Here is an 18,042-nt window from a genome sequence, read left to right as displayed (position 1 = left end):
AAAACGAAGAGGATAAATACTTGAAAGTCTGCACCATCACCTCCAACGAGCGCTGTTCTATCTGGTCCTTTGGGATTTAACTGATAAATCCTGTTTAGAGAGCAGTGACTCGATAGTAAATGGATTGTCCTCGAAGATGTTACGGCTCCAATGTAAGCAGGCTTCATCAGTTATGCTAAAATACTAGATAGGATAGCTTGAGTTTAGTCTGGGGCTTGGTTCAGGTTCCAAAGTATTTAATCTCCTCTTTTTGTTTGTTTTCCTCTACCTAGGAGGACAGATAATTTGGATTCGGTTCCTAACCTTCAGACTAGTGCTGTCCTATCTAGTATTTTAGCATGAACTTGATTGTTTTAATGGATTGCAACTGGAATATTGGAGTAATCTCGTTTCATCTGTTTCATTATCTCGTCTTTTGAGCATGACTTGATAAAACCCGCTCAATGAGAGTCCGGTTCATCGATTCAGTGACCTGGGACTACAAGGACCCGGGACTACAAGGACCCGGATGAAAGAAAATCGTTGCTTCTTTCCAAGTTAAGGTATTTGACTAACATGCTCACCTTGACACTGGTTTTCCTGGACAAAGAAACCTTGCGGACAGAAGGGGACGCATCGTCCCTCGAGAAGGCTGGACGGCGAAGGGCAGGACGAGCAGTTGTCTGCAGATGGTCCGGTGCAGTGCCAGCAGGAGGGATGACATTCTGGGGGGGGGGCGGAAAGGACAGCAGGCAGAGTATTCATATTTGCGGCAAAACAACAAAGAAGGCGAGAATGTTGTTTACTCGTTTTCCAAATCATGAAGAAAAGTTTTCTTTGACTCTTATGTGGGTCTTGTGTTCTGCCCTGTTGTGTTGTTATTATTATTATTATTATTTTATTCAGCTAGAGTGATACCTGTCCACTGCTAGCATACATCACCCAACCTGATTGGCAAGCGCTAAATTTGCCTCGTGTTGTTGTTCCTAGCTTGTGGCTCAAAAGTGGCAGCTTTATTTTTATAGAAAGCATTTTTTTTTTTTTTGGACCAACATGCCGTGGAAGTTCTTCATCCATGACAGTGCATGATATGCTGGATGACTTCCATAAACCCCAAAAATGGTAATGGTAATGGTTATGGTAATGGTTATGGTAATGGTATTATTGCATTTGAACATGCATCAGATTACATCCCATAATCAGTTCCCAGTTCCACATGTCCAAAAGGAGTAGGAAGAAGCAAAGCTTATTAAATCCTACCCCTCCATCTGGTGCTTTTACAATCAGTAACTGTTACATTTGTTCACTTCCTGCTTTCCTAATATAGTTTAAGATTTTTGCATGTATATATATATATTTTTTTATTTTTAATTTTTATTTTTTAATTTAAAATTTAATTTAATTTAAAATTTAATTTAATTTAATTTAATTTAATTTAATTTAATTTAATTTAATTTAATTTAATTTAATTTAATTTAATTTAATTTAATTTAATTTAATTTAATTTAATTTAATTTAAGTAGTAACTGTCAATATAGTGATATATATAGCACATCTGGAGGGGTGACATTTTTTTTGTATTTGGATTATCAAAATGATTTAAAAATTTCGTAATTTTTTTGTAAAATTTCGTAAATTTAAAAATTCAACAAAATTTCACTAAATTCATGAAATGAATGCTTATTACAGTATATTATTATAAGAACGTCATCGCTGTACTCAAAAACCACAAAAGTCGAAATTGAACAGCCTCATAATTCCTTCATGACACATGTTGTCAGTCTCTCTCTTTCATTGCTGCTCTGGGAGTCACTTTTGTCTCGACTCAGATTAGCCACTTTTTTTAAATTTCATTTTTCATAATTTTTTTTTTACCATAGTAAGTGTCAATATAGTGATATATATATATAGCACATCTGGAGGGGTGACATTTTTTTTGTATTTGGATTATCAAAATGATTTAAAAATTTCTGATTTTTTTTGTAAAATTTCATAAATTTTAAAATTTAACAAAATGTCACTAAATTCATGAAATAAATGCTTATTATATTATTACAAGAACGTCATCGCTGTACTCAAAAACCACAAAAGTCGAAATTGAACAGCCTCATAATTCCTTCATCACACATGTTGTCAGTCTCTCTCTTTCGTTGCTGCTATGGGAGTCACTTTTGTCTGGACTCAGATTAGCCACTTTTTTTAAATTTCATTTTTCATAATTTTTTTTTTTTTACCATAGTAAGTGTCATTTTAGTGATATATATATAGCACATCTGGAGGGGTGACATTTTTTTTGTATTTGGATTATCAGAATGATTTAAAAATTTCGTAATTTTTTTGTAAAATTTCGTAAATTTAAAAATTTAACAAAATTTCACTAAATTCATGAAATGAATGCTTATTATATTATTATAAGAACGTCATCGCTGTACTCAAAAACCACAAAAGTCGAAATTGAACAGCCTCATAATTCCTTCATCACACACGTTGTCAGTCTCTCTCTTTGGTTGCTGCTCTGGGAGTCACTTTTTTTTTTTAGGCAGAAGTTGACACAGAGTTCGTCAGAAAAGTTCCAGGACTGGTATCTCAAAAGCTACTGTAAATTTCAAACCCAATTCCCTTGGGAAGCTTGCTCCGGGACAGCCAGGGACCGTCAGATTCTCAGGGCATCGTGAGCGGGTTGTCATGGTGAAGCGGCCATAACTCTCGCTTCTTCTCGTACAATGCAGGTATAGCCAAGAGTTTGCACTAATTTGCAGGCAAATGGACGAGCTATGCTAGCATCGCACAATCAACGGTGTAATTGTACGCTAGCCAGTCGTGATGGGCTTATTTCTACAAATCAGGATTTGCCGTGACATTGTTTATCACTTTATGGCGCGCCTTTAATGAGCTTTGGAGCCCACAGCTGCCACCCCCCCGCACTCGCTCTTTGTCCTCTGTTTGTACTTGGCTGAACAGGTGGATTATCGACTTGTCACCCGTTGATGTGTTTTGGGAGCACGCAAACAAACAAGCGTAGCAGCGCTATCGGCGCTGGCAGCCGCTAACCGCAAACAGACTGATGGCGGGGGGATGAAGTCCTGCTCGGGTTTGTGCTGTCAGACCTTTCAACATGCAAGTGTGTTGATAATTACACGTCCTCGGGTTGTCAGCTGCATCCGGCTGCGGGCCCTCAACACAGCGGGACGCGCTCTTAGCCGGAGAGTGCTGTTGTCAATTTGACGTGTTGTTATTGTTGTCGACCTTAACTTCCGCCTTCCGGGTGTCCGATATCTGATATCGACACTTGACGCAAACCTACAGACTTGCATAAACGTCAAAGACAATTTCAACTTCACGGAACCGCCTCAACATTTGTAGGTATTTTTGTAAAAACCTATAACATTTGTCATAGTTGAATTTCACTAGTTGTTTGTTTGATATATTCATGAACATACCGTACATGTTTTCATTACTCTGAAGACAATTGACCAAACCCTGACACCCAACCTCAAAAAACCCCATTCCTAACCCGACATATTTTCACAAACATCAAAGCTATTTTCGACTACATATTTTAGTAAACACCAAAAACCCGATCTTTAGTAAAACTAACATACTGTACATGTTTTGGACCCACTGAAGACAATCGACCAAACCCTGACACCCAACCTCAACAAACCCTAATCCTAACCTGACATCAAAGATCTTCTCTTCAGCAAAACAAACATTCTGTCCGATGTTTTTGACACACTGAAGACAACCGACCAACAAACCCAGAACCCCAACCTCAACACAAACCGTCGCCCTAACCCTAACCCTACATATGTTCATAAACATTCATAAACACAAACCTTGTATTCAGCAAAACTAACATACTGTACATGTTTTCATCGCAATAAAGACAATGGACCGCTAAAAACCGCTAATCCCAACCTCAACACAAACCCTAATCCTAACCCAACATATGGTGATAAAGATCCAGGATCATTTCAAGTACTTGTTTTGGTAAACATTTGGTAAACCTTTAAACTTCATTTGACTTTCTCTACATTTTTGAATGAAAACGCCCAACTGTTTATCGCCAAATTTCAGCTATACAGTCCCTGACAAACCAAAGTGCGTTTTTGTAAACATCAAAGACAATTTGGAGTCGTCAACAAACGTGGGTATTCGTAACCTTATGGTTAGCATTCAACCTGACATGCCTGTTTTTGTTAAAATCGAAGGTAACTGAACACAATCAAATGCAGGTATTCAGAAAGTTAGGGTCTTTGATGAAACAAATGTTCATGTTTTGGTTAACATCAACCTGACGTATGTGGTTTTTTGTTGTCAGCTACAATCTTTGACGAACCGAATGTACGTTTTTTTTTTATCAAAGACAATTTGGAGTCTTCAACAAATCTAACGTGGGTATTTGTAACCTTAGGTCATCATTCAACCTGATATACCTGTTTTTGATTTTGAAGGTAAGCTACAGTCTTTGACGAGTCGATGAGTCGAAACGAACTTTTTGGAAAAATCGAACACAATTTTGAGTGATCAACAAACCTAACGCAGGTATTCGTAAACTTCGGGTCTTTGATGAAACAAATGTTTGTGTTTTGGTCAACATCAACCTGACTGACGTACGCGTTTTTGTTATCGTCAGAGATCAACTACAGTCTTTGACGAACCGAATGTACGTTTTTTATCAAAGACGATTTGGAGTCTTCAACAAAGCTAACGTGGGTATTTGTAACCTTAGGTCATCATTCAACCTGATATACCTGTTTTTGTTGATTTCGAAGGTAAGCTACAGTCTTCGACAAGTCAAAAACAAACTTTTTGGAAAAATCGAAGACAATTTTGAGTGATAAACAAACCTAACGCAGATATTCGTAAACTTCGGGTCTTTGATGAAACAAATGTTCGGGTTTTGGTCAACATCAACCTGACTGACGTACGCGTTTTTGTTATCGTCAGAGATCAACTACAGTCTTTGACGAACCGAATGTACGTTTTTCATCAAAGACAATTTGGAGTCTTCAACAAAGCTAACGTGGGTATTTGTAACCTTAGGCTCGTCATTCAACCTGATATACCTGTTTTTGTTGATTTCGAAGGTAAGCTACAGTCTTTGACAAGTCAAAAAACGACAATTTTGAGTGATCAACAAACCTAACGCAGGTATTCGTAAACTTTGGGTCTTTCGTGTTTTGGTCAACATCAACCTGACTGACTTATGCATTTTTGTTATCGTCAGAGATCAGCTATACAATCTTTGACGAACTGAATGTACGTTTTTTTTTTAATCAAAGACAATTTGGAGTCTTGAACAAAGCTAAGCTTCAGTAAACCTTGCTGACAATTTAAAGTCATTATTCGACTCGACATTGAAGGTCAGCTCCGGTCTTTGACGAACCAAATGGACATTTTTTGGAAAACATCATAAACAAAGTCATAGACAAACATTTCTGAGAATGTAGTCCTCTATTGTCTACGTTTTTTACGACGATGGGAGGAAGTACGTTCGGGAAGTCCGCCCGGGAACTGGTTACGGTGCTGCTGTCCGTAATCCATGTGTGATCCATAACTTTAGCGTGTGGTGTCCTCTGATGAAAATGAGTTTTTGGGTTCATGCAGTACAATTATCTGGAGCAGTACTTACTAAGGAACGCGGCTCATTACTCGGTTTTGTGCTGACTCCGGCAAAATTTGGAGAGTCGAATGAGGCCATGTACCTGTTGCGGTCCAAATGTATTCATAGCGGTCCACCACAAATCAATGAACAGTTGGGAATCACTGCAATAATATTTGATATTTTTAAAAGTACTTTTGTTTGATTGGGATTGTTTATGATTGGTTGGGAGTCAGACAACGATTATATTTGTGTTTCTGTCAGGAGACCAGCGCCTGGAATTCGTCTTTCAGACATCTCACCATGTGTGTGTGTGAACGTTGGAGTCTAAGAGTCTCCGGTGCTTATTTATGCGCCATCTTTGTACACTGCTTCAGGGCAGGAGCAGTGGAGGAGGAGAACGCACAGAAATACACCTACAGCAGTACATGCAGTACAATTATAGAAAAAGTATTTACCAAATAGAGTCCCGTTGCGACACGTTAAGCCAAAAACATTAAGTCCCCAAAATAGTGTCTTTCGTTTTGTAAGGATATTTTCCTCCGAGGGGGAAACCAAAATATATTTTTATTATGTTTTGCTTTACAACGTACTTGTGTATTATTTATTACTCATTCTACTTCAATTTTTTATCCTTGTGTGAGTGATAAGAATGTGAAAATGTGATATAAAACATTGCCTTAATGCAGGGGTGTCTAAGGTGAGGCCCAGGGGGCCATTTGCGGCCCGCCCCCCCTCTGTGTTTTTACTACAAAGCCTAAAAATATAATTTCTTAAGGGTTTTATTTACATTAGTGTAAAATTCTGTTGTATAAATCGCATGTGTTCATATCATAAAGTGACACCTGGAGCCCAAAACAAAAAGAGGGAAGCTGACGTCATTGCAGCATCCAAATGAATGTGTTGCTCGGATGTAATGCCTTATGGGAAAACTTCAAAATTGTGTTTTTTTTTTAATTTCAAACTCATATTGGGACATGTTTTTAGATTTGTATACAGACCTTTGGGGAGTTAAGTTGCTGCGTGATGAATTTAATGTTATAATATGTTGAAATATGACACTGTGAGCTAGACTGTTATGTTGTTATCCCGGTATATTTGTATTTGTATATAGACCTTTTGGGGCATTAAGTTGCTGTGTGATGAATTTAATGTTAGTAATATGTTGAAATATGACACTGTGAACTGTTATGTTGTTATCGCGGTATATTTGTATTTGTATACAGACCTATGGGGCATTAAGTTGCTGTGTGATGAATTTAGTGGTAGTAATGTGTTGAAAAATGACACTGTGAACTGTTATGTTGTTATTCCGGTATATTTGTATTTGTATACAGACCTATGGGGCATTAAGTTGCTGTGTGATGAATTTAATGTTAATAATATGTTGAAATATGATACAGTGAGCCAGACTGTTATGTTGTTATCCCGGTATATTTGTATTTGTATATAGACCTTTGGGGAGTTAAGTTGCTGCGTGATGAATTTAATGTTATAATATGTTGAAATATGACACTGTGAGCTAGACTGTTATGTTGTTATCCCGGTATATTTGTATTTGTATATAGACCTTTTGGGGCATTAAGTTGCTGTGTGATGAATTTAATGTTAGTAATATGTTGAAATATGACACTGTGAACTGTTATGTTGTTATCGCGGTATATTTGTATTTGTATACAGACCTATGGGGCATTAAGTTGCTGTGTGATGAATTTAGTGGTAGTAATGTGTTGAAAAATGACACTGTGAACTGTTATGTTGTTATTCCGGTATATTTGTATTTGTATACAGACCTATGGGGCATTAAGTTGCTGTGTGATGAATTTAATGTTAATAATATGTTGAAATATGATACAGTGAGCCAGACTGTTATGTTGTTATCCCGGTATATTTGTATTTGTATATAGACCTTTGGGGAGTTAAGTTGCTGTGTGATGAATTTAATGTTATAATATGTTGAAATATGACACTGTGAGCTAGACTGTTATGTTGCTATCCCGGTATATTTGTATTTGTATACTGACCTTTGGGGCATTAAGTTGCTGTGTGATGAATTTAATGTTAGCAATGTGTTGAAATATGACACTGTGAGCTAGACTGTTATGTTGTTATCGCGGTATATTTGTATTTGTATATAGACCTTTGGGGAGTTAAGGTGCTGTGTGATGAATTTAATGTTAGCAATATGTTGAAATGTGACACCGTGAGCTAGACTGTTATGTTGTTATCGCGGTATATTTGTATTTGTATATAGACCTTTGGGGAGTTAAGTTGCTGCGTGATGAATCTAATGTTAGTAATGTGTTGAAAAATGACACTGTGAACTGTTATGTTGTTATTCCGGTATATTTGTATTTGTATACAGACCTTTGGGGCATTAAGTTGCTGTGTGATGAATTTAATGTTAGTAATGTGTTGAAATATGATACAGTGAGCTAGACTGTTATGTTGTTATCGCGGTATATATTTGTATTTGTATACAGACCTTCGGGGGCATTAAGTTGCTGTGTGATGAATTTAATGTTAGTAATGTGTTGAAATATGACATTGTGAGCCAGACTGTTATGTTGTTATCCTGGTATATTTGTATTTGTATACAAACCTATGGGGCATTAAGTTGCTGTGTGATGAATCTAATGTTAGTAATGTGTTGAAATATGATTCATATTATGATTCATATTATAAATATGATACGTATAAATCACAGATTTAGGGTTGACATTACATTATTAGCTGCCTCGTGCTAGCTGGTTTTCAATATTTACAACACACAAAAATGATTGGCAAAATTACAAAATTCCTTGAAGTGTTTTTTTTCTTTTAATTTCACACCTTTTGCGTACAAAGAGGGTCTCGTTAGTCACACAAGTAATACTTCGAGTCGAGGCCAGCGTCGGCCCCGCCAGCTTCCAAATGACGAATGAACGCCGAGCGCGACTCATCGATCGGCAATCAACTTATCGGCACCGCCGGCCACTTCCTGGGAAGGAGAAATAATTCCTGCTGCTGCTGGAACTGATCTCCAAAGTGAGATGTTAAGCTAGCAAACCAACAACAAAAACGGAAAGGAAAAAGGCCTCGTCTTTATCATTATGCAACTTGTTAGCGTGGTGCGTTCAAATGCATCTTTCTCATTGCTTTGCCTGAGGGCTGTGGGAGTCATTTGGATGCTCATAACGAGCAATAAAATTGTTTTTTTAAAAAAGGATTAGGAAGAAATATACCAAAGAAACTAACAGGAAACTGCAGTCCGCTTTTACCCACAATGCAACCTGCCAATTCCTCGGATTAAATCCATTTCTCCCACACACAAACACACCTCCGGTGCAGATGTGCAAAACTAAATGATGTTATGGATGGAAGGTAAGTAAGCCTCCAAAAGTCACTTTTCAACAATGCTAGTAGAGTTGCTTGAAAGAGGTTCAATTCCAGCGGAACCTCTAAGGTGGAACACAATTGGTTTGGATTTGGGAAGAACAGAAATCAGGAAATTATCATTTTTACCAAAATTACGTACCTTAAATTGAGGTCAAAAATACTTCCAAGATACATTTTTAATATTATAATATTCGAACTTTATTCCCATAAATTTTTTTCTATTCCAATTCCCATTTTTCCTACATTTTTTATATTTTAACTCTACACTGGTAAAATTATTTTTAATTATTTAACATATTTAAATTATTTTTTAAATTTTTTTTTACAACTTTTTTTTCTTTTAATATTTTGACTTTATTTTTGGAAAAAAACAGTTTTTATTTTTATTTTTGCCATTTCAAATTTTTTTCTTGGCAATTTTCTTGTCATAATATTAAAACTTTTCCCTTTCCAAATAAAAATGAAAAAACACAAACCTTATTGATAAGTTGTTTCTCATATTTTTTCTTCCATATTTCAACTCTGTGCTCCAGAAATGTCATTATTATTATTATTATTATTATTATTATTATTATTATTATTATTATTATTATTATTATTATTATTATTATTATTATTATTATTATTATTATTATTATTATTATTATAACGAGGATTGCGATTATTAAAATTATTAAAATTATTAACATGATTAAAATTATTAAAATTATTAACATTATTAACATTATTAAATTATTAAAATTATTAAAATTATTAAAATTATTAAAATTATTAAAATTATTAAAATTATTAAAATTATTAAAATTATTAAAATTATTAAAATTATTAAAATTGCGACTTTGTTCTTGTTAGCATCCGACATTTTTCTCTTAATATTTTGACTTTATTATTTAAAAATTGTTTGAAATTTTTGCTGCTTTTTCTTGCAAATTTTCTTCTCATAATATTATCATTTTCATCATAATTTTCACGCATAACATTTATAAATTTTGACATTTTTCTTGTGGGTTCAAAGTTTTTTTCATAATATTTTGACTTTATACTTGTACAGTTGCAGTATTTTTTTTTTTCATTTTTGCTAACTATTTCAACTTTCAAATTTTTGGTCCAGGAATTTCAACTTTATTATTATTTTATTATTATTTATTATTTATTATATAATTTATTTTATTTTATTTTTTTATTCAAGTTATTATTGTGACTTTATTTTCATAACATTAGAACTTTTCAACATTACAAATTATTGTACAAACTTATATTATACATTCATTTATATTATATAATATTATAGAAATTTTATGCAGCTAAAATCCCCTCCTAATATATGCTGTTCTCGAAAAATCTGAAAAATTCTCGTATTCGTCATTTTTAAAAAAATATTTGGACTTTATTTTTTTTAATTTATTCATTTATTTATTTTTATTTATTATTTTTCCATTTTTGTAGTTTTTTTATTTGTAGGTGTACATTCTATTTTTAGAGGCCATTAAAACAACAGCCGCGGTACGCAAATGAGCCCCGGTGCCGCACTTTGGTCACCCCTGCCTGACAGCCTTCCCAAGGAGACGTTGACTCCTATTGATTTTGGCGTTGCCGCCGTGACCCCTTTGGGTGCAGACGCAAACGTCAATGAGTGAAAGCGGGCGTGTAAAGGACGCCAACATGGCCGCCGCCGCCGCCGCCGCTGAACGCCGGATGACCCGCAAAGACGAAACGGGTTCCTAAATGGATCCGATTTCACAAAGTCACTTAGCAAAGGAAACGCATCGCTCTCATCTTCCTCTCTGTTGTCGTTCTGCTTGATGCGGCCAAGACAAAATGGAGGTTGGCGTGTGTGTGTGTGTGTGTGTGTGCGTGTGTGTGTGCGTGTGTGTTTTGTGTGTGTGTGTGTGTGTGTGGTCTTAAAATGAGCCCATTACACACAACAACAATTTGACACTCACAAAGAGCCCAATTTCCCTTTTCCCGATAGCAAATCAACGCATCGCATACCTAAGATCAACATGACCGCCAGTTCGATGCCGAGTCCCAATTGTCAGAGGAAAAAGTCAACATCACGAGATACAGTCATAATTAGGAGATACAAAAGTCATACTTCCACTTTCATCCCATAAATATGACTTTGCTAGCTCATAATTATGAATTTTTGTCTCGTAATTTCAACTTTGTATGTCATAATTCTGACATTTTATTGAATAGTTTCCATTTTATTTCATAATTTTGACTTAGGAATATGTCTCATCATTTTTGTGTCATAATTCTGACCTTATATTTTATAATTTTGACTTTTTATCTCATAATTATGGCTTTGTATGTCAGAATTATGATATTTTATTTTATAATTTTGACTTTTTATCTCATAATTATGACTTTTATGTCAGAATTATGATATTTTGTTTTATAATTTTGACTTTTTATCTCATAATTATGACTTTTTATTTCATAATTATGACTTTTTATGGCATAATTATGACTTTTTATGTCAGAGTTATGACATTTTATTTTATGATTTTGACTTTTTATCTCACAATTATGGCTTTTTAAGTCAGAATTATGACTTTTTATGTCAGAATTATGATAATTTTTTTTTGATATTTTTTTTCATAATTTTGACTTTTTATCTCATAATTATGACTTTTTATGTCAGAGTTATGACATTTTATTTTATGATTTTGACTTTTTATCTCACAATTATGGCTTTTTATGTCAGAATTATGATATTTTGTTTTATAATTTTGACTTTTTATCTCATAATTATGACTTTTTATGTCAGAATTATGATATTTTATTTTATAATTATGACTTTTTATGTCAGAGTTATGACATTTTATTTTATGATTTTGACTTTTTATCTCACAATTATGGCTTTTTATGTCAGAATTATGATATTTTGTTTTATAATTTTGACTTTTTATCTCATAATTATGACTTTTTATGTCAGAATTATGATATTTTATTTTATAATTATGACTTTTTATGTCAGAGTTATGACATTTTATTTTATGATTTTGACTTTTTATCTCACAATTATGGCTTTTTATGTCAGAATTATGATATTTTATTTAATAATTTTGAGGTAGAAAATGAATGAATGAATGAATCTCGTAATTATGACTTTTTATGTCAGAATTATGATATTTTATTTTATAATTTTGACTTTTTATCTCACAATTATGGCTTTGTATGTCAGAATTATGATATTTTATTTTATAATTTTGACTTTTTATCTCATAATTATGGATTTTTATGTCAGAATTATGATATTTTATTTTATAATTTTGACTTTTTATCTCATAATTATGACTTTTTATGTCAGAATCATGACTTTTATGTCAGAATTATGACTTTTATTTTATGATTTTGACTTTTTATCTCACAATTATGACCTTTTATGTCAGAATTATGAAATATTATTTTAATAATTTGACTTTTTATCTCATAATTATGACCTTTTATGTCAGAATTATGACATTTTATTTCATAATTATGACATTTTATTTCATAATTTTGACTTTTTACCTCATGATTATGACTTTTTATGTCAGAATTATGACTTTCCTATTTCTTAATTATGATTTTATCTCAAAATTTCATTTTTTTTTCTTATAATTCTAGCATTTCAAATTCTAATTTAGACTTTTTATGTCATAATTCTGACTTTCTATTTCAGAATTTGAATTTTTGTCTCATAAATTCAACTTTATATGTCATAATTCGGACATTTTATTTTATAATTTTTACTTTTTACCTCATAATTATGACTTTCTAGTTCTATTTCTCATAATTATTTCCTAGCTAATAATCAGAATTTCATCTCATAATTTCAACATCTTATAATAATGAATTTTTGTTCCATACTTGTATACATAAGTATGTTTTTCTTATACTTATCACTTCTTAAAGCTTACTTACTGACTTAGTATTTCATAATTTAATATGAATATGTCATAATTCCTGCTCACCTCTGCACGTGTGCACGTGGTCCAGGAATCTGCGAGCGGGACACGCGGCGACGCAGACGCCGTGTTGGAGTTGATGCGACTGCGGCGTCAGCGCCTCCTCGGCCTTGAGGCAGCGGAGGCAGTCGGAGGCCAGCGGTCCCACGCAGGAGCGGCAGGACGGGTGGCAGTCTGTTTAAACGTAAACGACGTTAACATATAATCATAAATAATCGTTATGAATATGTAATGAAGACGTACTGTGGCAGGTGGCGGCGTGCGAGTACAATCCCTCGCCGCACGCCTCCACGCACTGCCCCTGGCGGAGGAGGAGGTGACGTGCACAGGACGTGCACTGGGACCCCGATGGCCCCCAGCATGACGTACAGGATCCGTGGCAGTCTGATGAGGACAAGACGGAAATTTATGAAATATGAAAAATAATAATTATTCATATTTTAAATAATAAGGAAGTCACATACCTCGGCATCTGTTCGTGTTGTCCCGGTAGTGTCGCGGCGGACACTGCGACACACACGTGCCGCCATGAAGGGCGGCGCCATGCACGCAGCTCATACACTCGGGGTTGTCGGGGAAACAGGAAGCGCAGGACGAGTGACACGCTGCCGACATGAAAGAGCATGTGTTCAATTCCCGACCGCCCCGACCGCCGCGTGATGTAATCGAACATTAAAGCGAAGCGAGCAGTCAGAATTATGACATTTTATTTTATGATTTTGACTTTTTATCTCACAATTATGGCTTTTTATGTCAGAATTATGATATTTTATTTTATAATTATGACTTTTTATCTCACAATTATAGCTTTGTATGTCAGAATTATGACTTTTTATGTCAGAATTATGATATTTTATTTTATAATTTTGACTTTTTATCTCATAATTATGACTTTTTATGTCATAATTATGATATTTTATTTTATAATTTTGACTTTTTATCTCATAATTATGACTTTTTATGTCAGAATTATGATATTTTATTTTATAATTTTGACTTTTTATCTCATAATTATGACTTTTTATGTCATAATTATGACATTTTATTTTATGATTTTGACTTTTTATCTCACAATTATAGCTTTGTATGTCAGAATTATGATATTTTATTTTATAATCATGACTTTTTATCTCACAATTATGGCTTTTTATGTCAGAATTATGACTTTTTATGTCAGAATTATGATATTTTCTTTTATCATTTTGACTTTTTATCTCACAATTATGACTTTTTATGTCATAATTATGATATTTTATTTCATAATTTTGACTTTTTATCTCATAATTATGACTTTTTATGTCAGAATTATGATATTTTATTTTATAATTATGACTTTTTATGTCAGAGTTATGACATTTTATTTTATGATTTAGACTTTTTATCTCACAATTATGACTTTTTATGTCATAATTATGACATTTTATTTTATGATTTTGACTTTTTATCTCACAATTATAGCTTTGTATGTCAGAATTATGATATTTTATTTTATAATCATGACTTTTTATCTCACAATTATGGCTTTTTATGTCAGAATTATGACTTTTTATGTCAGAATTATGATATTTTCTTTTATCATTTTGACTTTTTATCTCACAATTATGACTTTTTATGTCATAATTATGATATTTTATTTCATAATTTTGACTTTTTATCTCATAATTATGACTTTTTATGTCAGAATTATGATATTTTATTTTATAATTTTGACTTTTTATCTCATAATTATGACTTTTTATGTCATAATTATGATATTTTATTTTATAATTTTGACTTTTTATCTCACAATGATAGCTTTGGATGTCAGAATTATGATATTTTATTTCATAATTTTGACTTTTTATCTCATAATTATGACTTTTTATGTCAGAATTATGACTTTTTATGTCAGAATTATGATATTTTATTTTATAATTTGGACTTTTTATCTCATAATTATGACTTTTTATGTCATAATTATGATATTTTATTTTATAATTTTGACTTTTTATCTCATAATTATGACTTTTTATGTCATAATTATGATATTTTATTTTATAATTTGGACTTTTTATCTCATAATTATGGCTTTTTATGTCAGAATTATGACTTTTTATGTCAGAATTATGATATTTTATTTTATAATTTTGACTTTTTATCTCATAATTATGACTTTTTATGTCATAATTATGATATTTTATTTTATAATTTTGACTTTTTATCTCATAATTATGACTTTTTATGTCATAATTATGATATTTTATTTTATAATTTTGACTTTTTATCTCACAATTATGGCTTTTTATGTCAGAATTATGACTTTTTATGTCATAATTATGATATTTTATTTTATAATTTTGACTTTTTATCTCATAATTATGACTTTTTATGTCATAATTATGATATTTTATTTTATAATTTTGACTTTTTATCTCATAATTATGACTTTTTATGTCATAATTATGATATTTTATTTTATAATTTTGACTTTTTATCTCACAATTATAGCTTTGTATGTCAGAATTATGATATTTTATTTTATAATTATGACTTTTTATGTCAGAGTTATGACATTTTATTTTATGATTTAGACTTTTTATCTCACAATTATGGCTTTGTATGTCAGAATTATGATATTTTATTTTATAATTTTGACTTTTTATCTCATAATTATGACTTTTTATGTCAGAATTATGATATTTTATTTTATAATTTTGACTTTTTATCTCATAATTATAGCTTTGTATGTCAGAATTATGATATTTTATTTTATAATTATGACTTTTTATGTCACAATTAGGGCTTTTCAAGTCAGAATTATGACTTTTTATGTCAGAATTATGATATTTTATTTTATAATTTTGAGGTAGAAAATGAATGAATGAATGACTCTCGTAATTATGACTTTTTATGTCAGAATTATGACATTTTATTTTATGATTTTGACTTTTTATCTCACAATTATGACTTTTTATGTCAGGATTATGACTTTCCTATTTCTTAATTATGATTTTATCTCCTAATTTCAACTTTTTGTCTCATAATTCTAGCATATTAAATTCGAATTTAGACTTTTTATCTCATAATTCTGACATTTTATTTAATAATTTTTACTTTTTACCTCATAATTATGACTTTTTATGTCAGAATTATGACTTTCCTATTTCTTAATTTCAACTTTTTGTCTTATAATTCTAGCATTTTTAATGTAATTTTGAGGTTTTTTTTCTCATAATTCTGACTTTTTATGTCATGATTATGACTTTTCTATTTCTTAATTATGATTTTATCTCTAAATTTCAATTTTTTGTCTCATAATTCTAGCATTTCAAATTCTAATTTAGTCTTTTTATGTCATAATTCTGACTTTCTATTTCAGAATTTATGTCATAATTCTGACATTTTATTTTATAATTTAAATTTTTTACCTCATAATTCTGACTTTCTATTTCGGAATTTTGACTTTTTATCTCATAATTATGACTTTTTATGTCAGAATTATGACATTTTATGATTTTGACTTTTTATCTCACAATTATGGCTTTTTGTGTCAGAATTATGACTTTTTATGTCAGAATTATGATATTTTATTGTATAATTTTGAGGTAGAAAATGAATGAATGAATGAATCTCGTAATTATGACTTTTTATCGACCGCCGCGTCATGTAATCGAACATTAAAGCGAAGCGAGCAGTCGCCCGCTGGAAGGTAATCCGCCGTCTTTTCCCGGCGGTAATTGGAAAAGTGATGCATGGCGCACCCGACGCTGATAAGCAACGGGAACGTCACTTCGGAGATGAAACAAATGACTACCGGGAATGTCGCCGCGCCGATAAACGGAACATTCCCGAGCAGACCTTCCACTTCCGTGGGAACGCAGTAAAAGAACGACTTTATCTTTAAAGTCACGCTGGAGGGGGGCGACTCAAAATAGAAATTAAAGTCAAGGTCATTGGGGTTAATCACGAGCCTGAAGAAAGTCACATCCGGAAAAGACCGGGATGTTCCTTCGGCGGAGAATTCCGCTTTTCCGTTTGACTTTGAAGTAAATTACCGATTAACGAACAACATGAAATATGTCTAATCTTTACATCACTGCAATTAACTGCAAAAAACACAACATTTGACCTTGGTTAACTCCTGGTTAACTCAATAACTAATTAATTAATCCACTATCCACCGGTACTGAAAGAACGCCTTGCCTGACAGGAATCGGTTACACACCCAAATTGTAGTTTGTAGTTTCAGCAAAGAAGACAACCCCCCCCCCCCCCCCCGGCCCCTCCCCGAGGGAAGACCCCCCCCCCCCCCCTCTGTAAAGTAGAATGATCCATATTCATATTCCGCCTGCTCATTAGCGGCAGAAAGGGCTCGCTAATTATTGTCTATTGTTTGTTTCCCAACTTGGAGGAGTGCTGACTCGCCGTTCGGGGCGCCATGCTGCGAGAGACTCCACAGGGATGCCGCCCCCCCCCCCCCTTCCCGAAAAAAAAAACAAGATGAAAGGGGTACAAAGGGGGCAGTCGTTGTCTCGGCAGATGCTTCTCGCTTCCTGTTTGTAGCTCAGCGTGACACCTCATTGGTAGAAACGTCCACTTGGCGCCCCCACCCCCCAACCAACCCCCCCACCCCCCGTCCCCAAAACGCTTCACACTTAACTGTATTCCCATGTCTGTTTTTTTAGTTATTGGCTGCCAGGCTGAAGATGCTAGACGAGTACCCATGAGTCAGTGAATCACGACTCTTTGTTCAACACCCAAGAGTCAGTCAATCTTGAGTGTTCGCCCAGCACCCATGAGTCAGTACAACTTGAGTCTTTGCCACCTCTTGAGTCGGTCAATTGCAGTGTCAGATTCGTGAGTCAGTCAATCTCGAGTCATGATCAAGCACCCATGAGTCAGTACAACTTTATTCTTTGCTACGTCTTGAGTCGTTCAAACTCAAGTCTTTGTAAGCGTAGTGTCAGATTCGCGAGTCTTTGTTCAACACCTATGAGTCAGTCAATATTGAGTCTTCATCAAGCGCCTATGAGTCGGTCAAACTCAAGTCTTTGTATTCGCAGTGTCAGATTCGCGAGTCTTTGTTCAACACCTGTGAGTCAGTCAATCTCGAGTCATCATCAAGCACCCATGAGTCAGTACAAC

The 18,042-nt window shown here is 33.3% G+C and overlaps 1 protein-coding gene across 2 annotated transcripts in view; it reads right to left on the bottom strand.

The window, feature by feature from the left end:
• Positions 1 to 18,042, bottom strand: part of fras1 (Fraser extracellular matrix complex subunit 1) — a 212,828-nt gene that overhangs the window by 87,231 nt on the left and 107,555 nt on the right. For both annotated transcript variants that reach the window (XM_058069763.1, XM_058069762.1), the window contains exons 15-18: positions 13,383 to 13,523; positions 13,162 to 13,302; positions 12,925 to 13,092; positions 564 to 704 (exon numbers count right to left, since the gene is read on the bottom strand). In XM_058069763.1, the coding sequence (XP_057925746.1) occupies positions 564 to 704; positions 12,925 to 13,092; positions 13,162 to 13,302; positions 13,383 to 13,523 (591 nt within the window). The remainder of the gene's footprint in view (positions 1 to 563; positions 705 to 12,924; positions 13,093 to 13,161; positions 13,303 to 13,382; positions 13,524 to 18,042) is intronic.

This window comes from Doryrhamphus excisus, chromosome 4 (assembly GCF_030265055.1).
Source record: "Doryrhamphus excisus isolate RoL2022-K1 chromosome 4, RoL_Dexc_1.0, whole genome shotgun sequence".
Classification (NCBI taxonomy): Eukaryota; Metazoa; Chordata; class Actinopteri; order Syngnathiformes; family Syngnathidae; genus Doryrhamphus; species Doryrhamphus excisus.
This window is presented reverse-complemented; position numbering and strand designations above follow the sequence as displayed.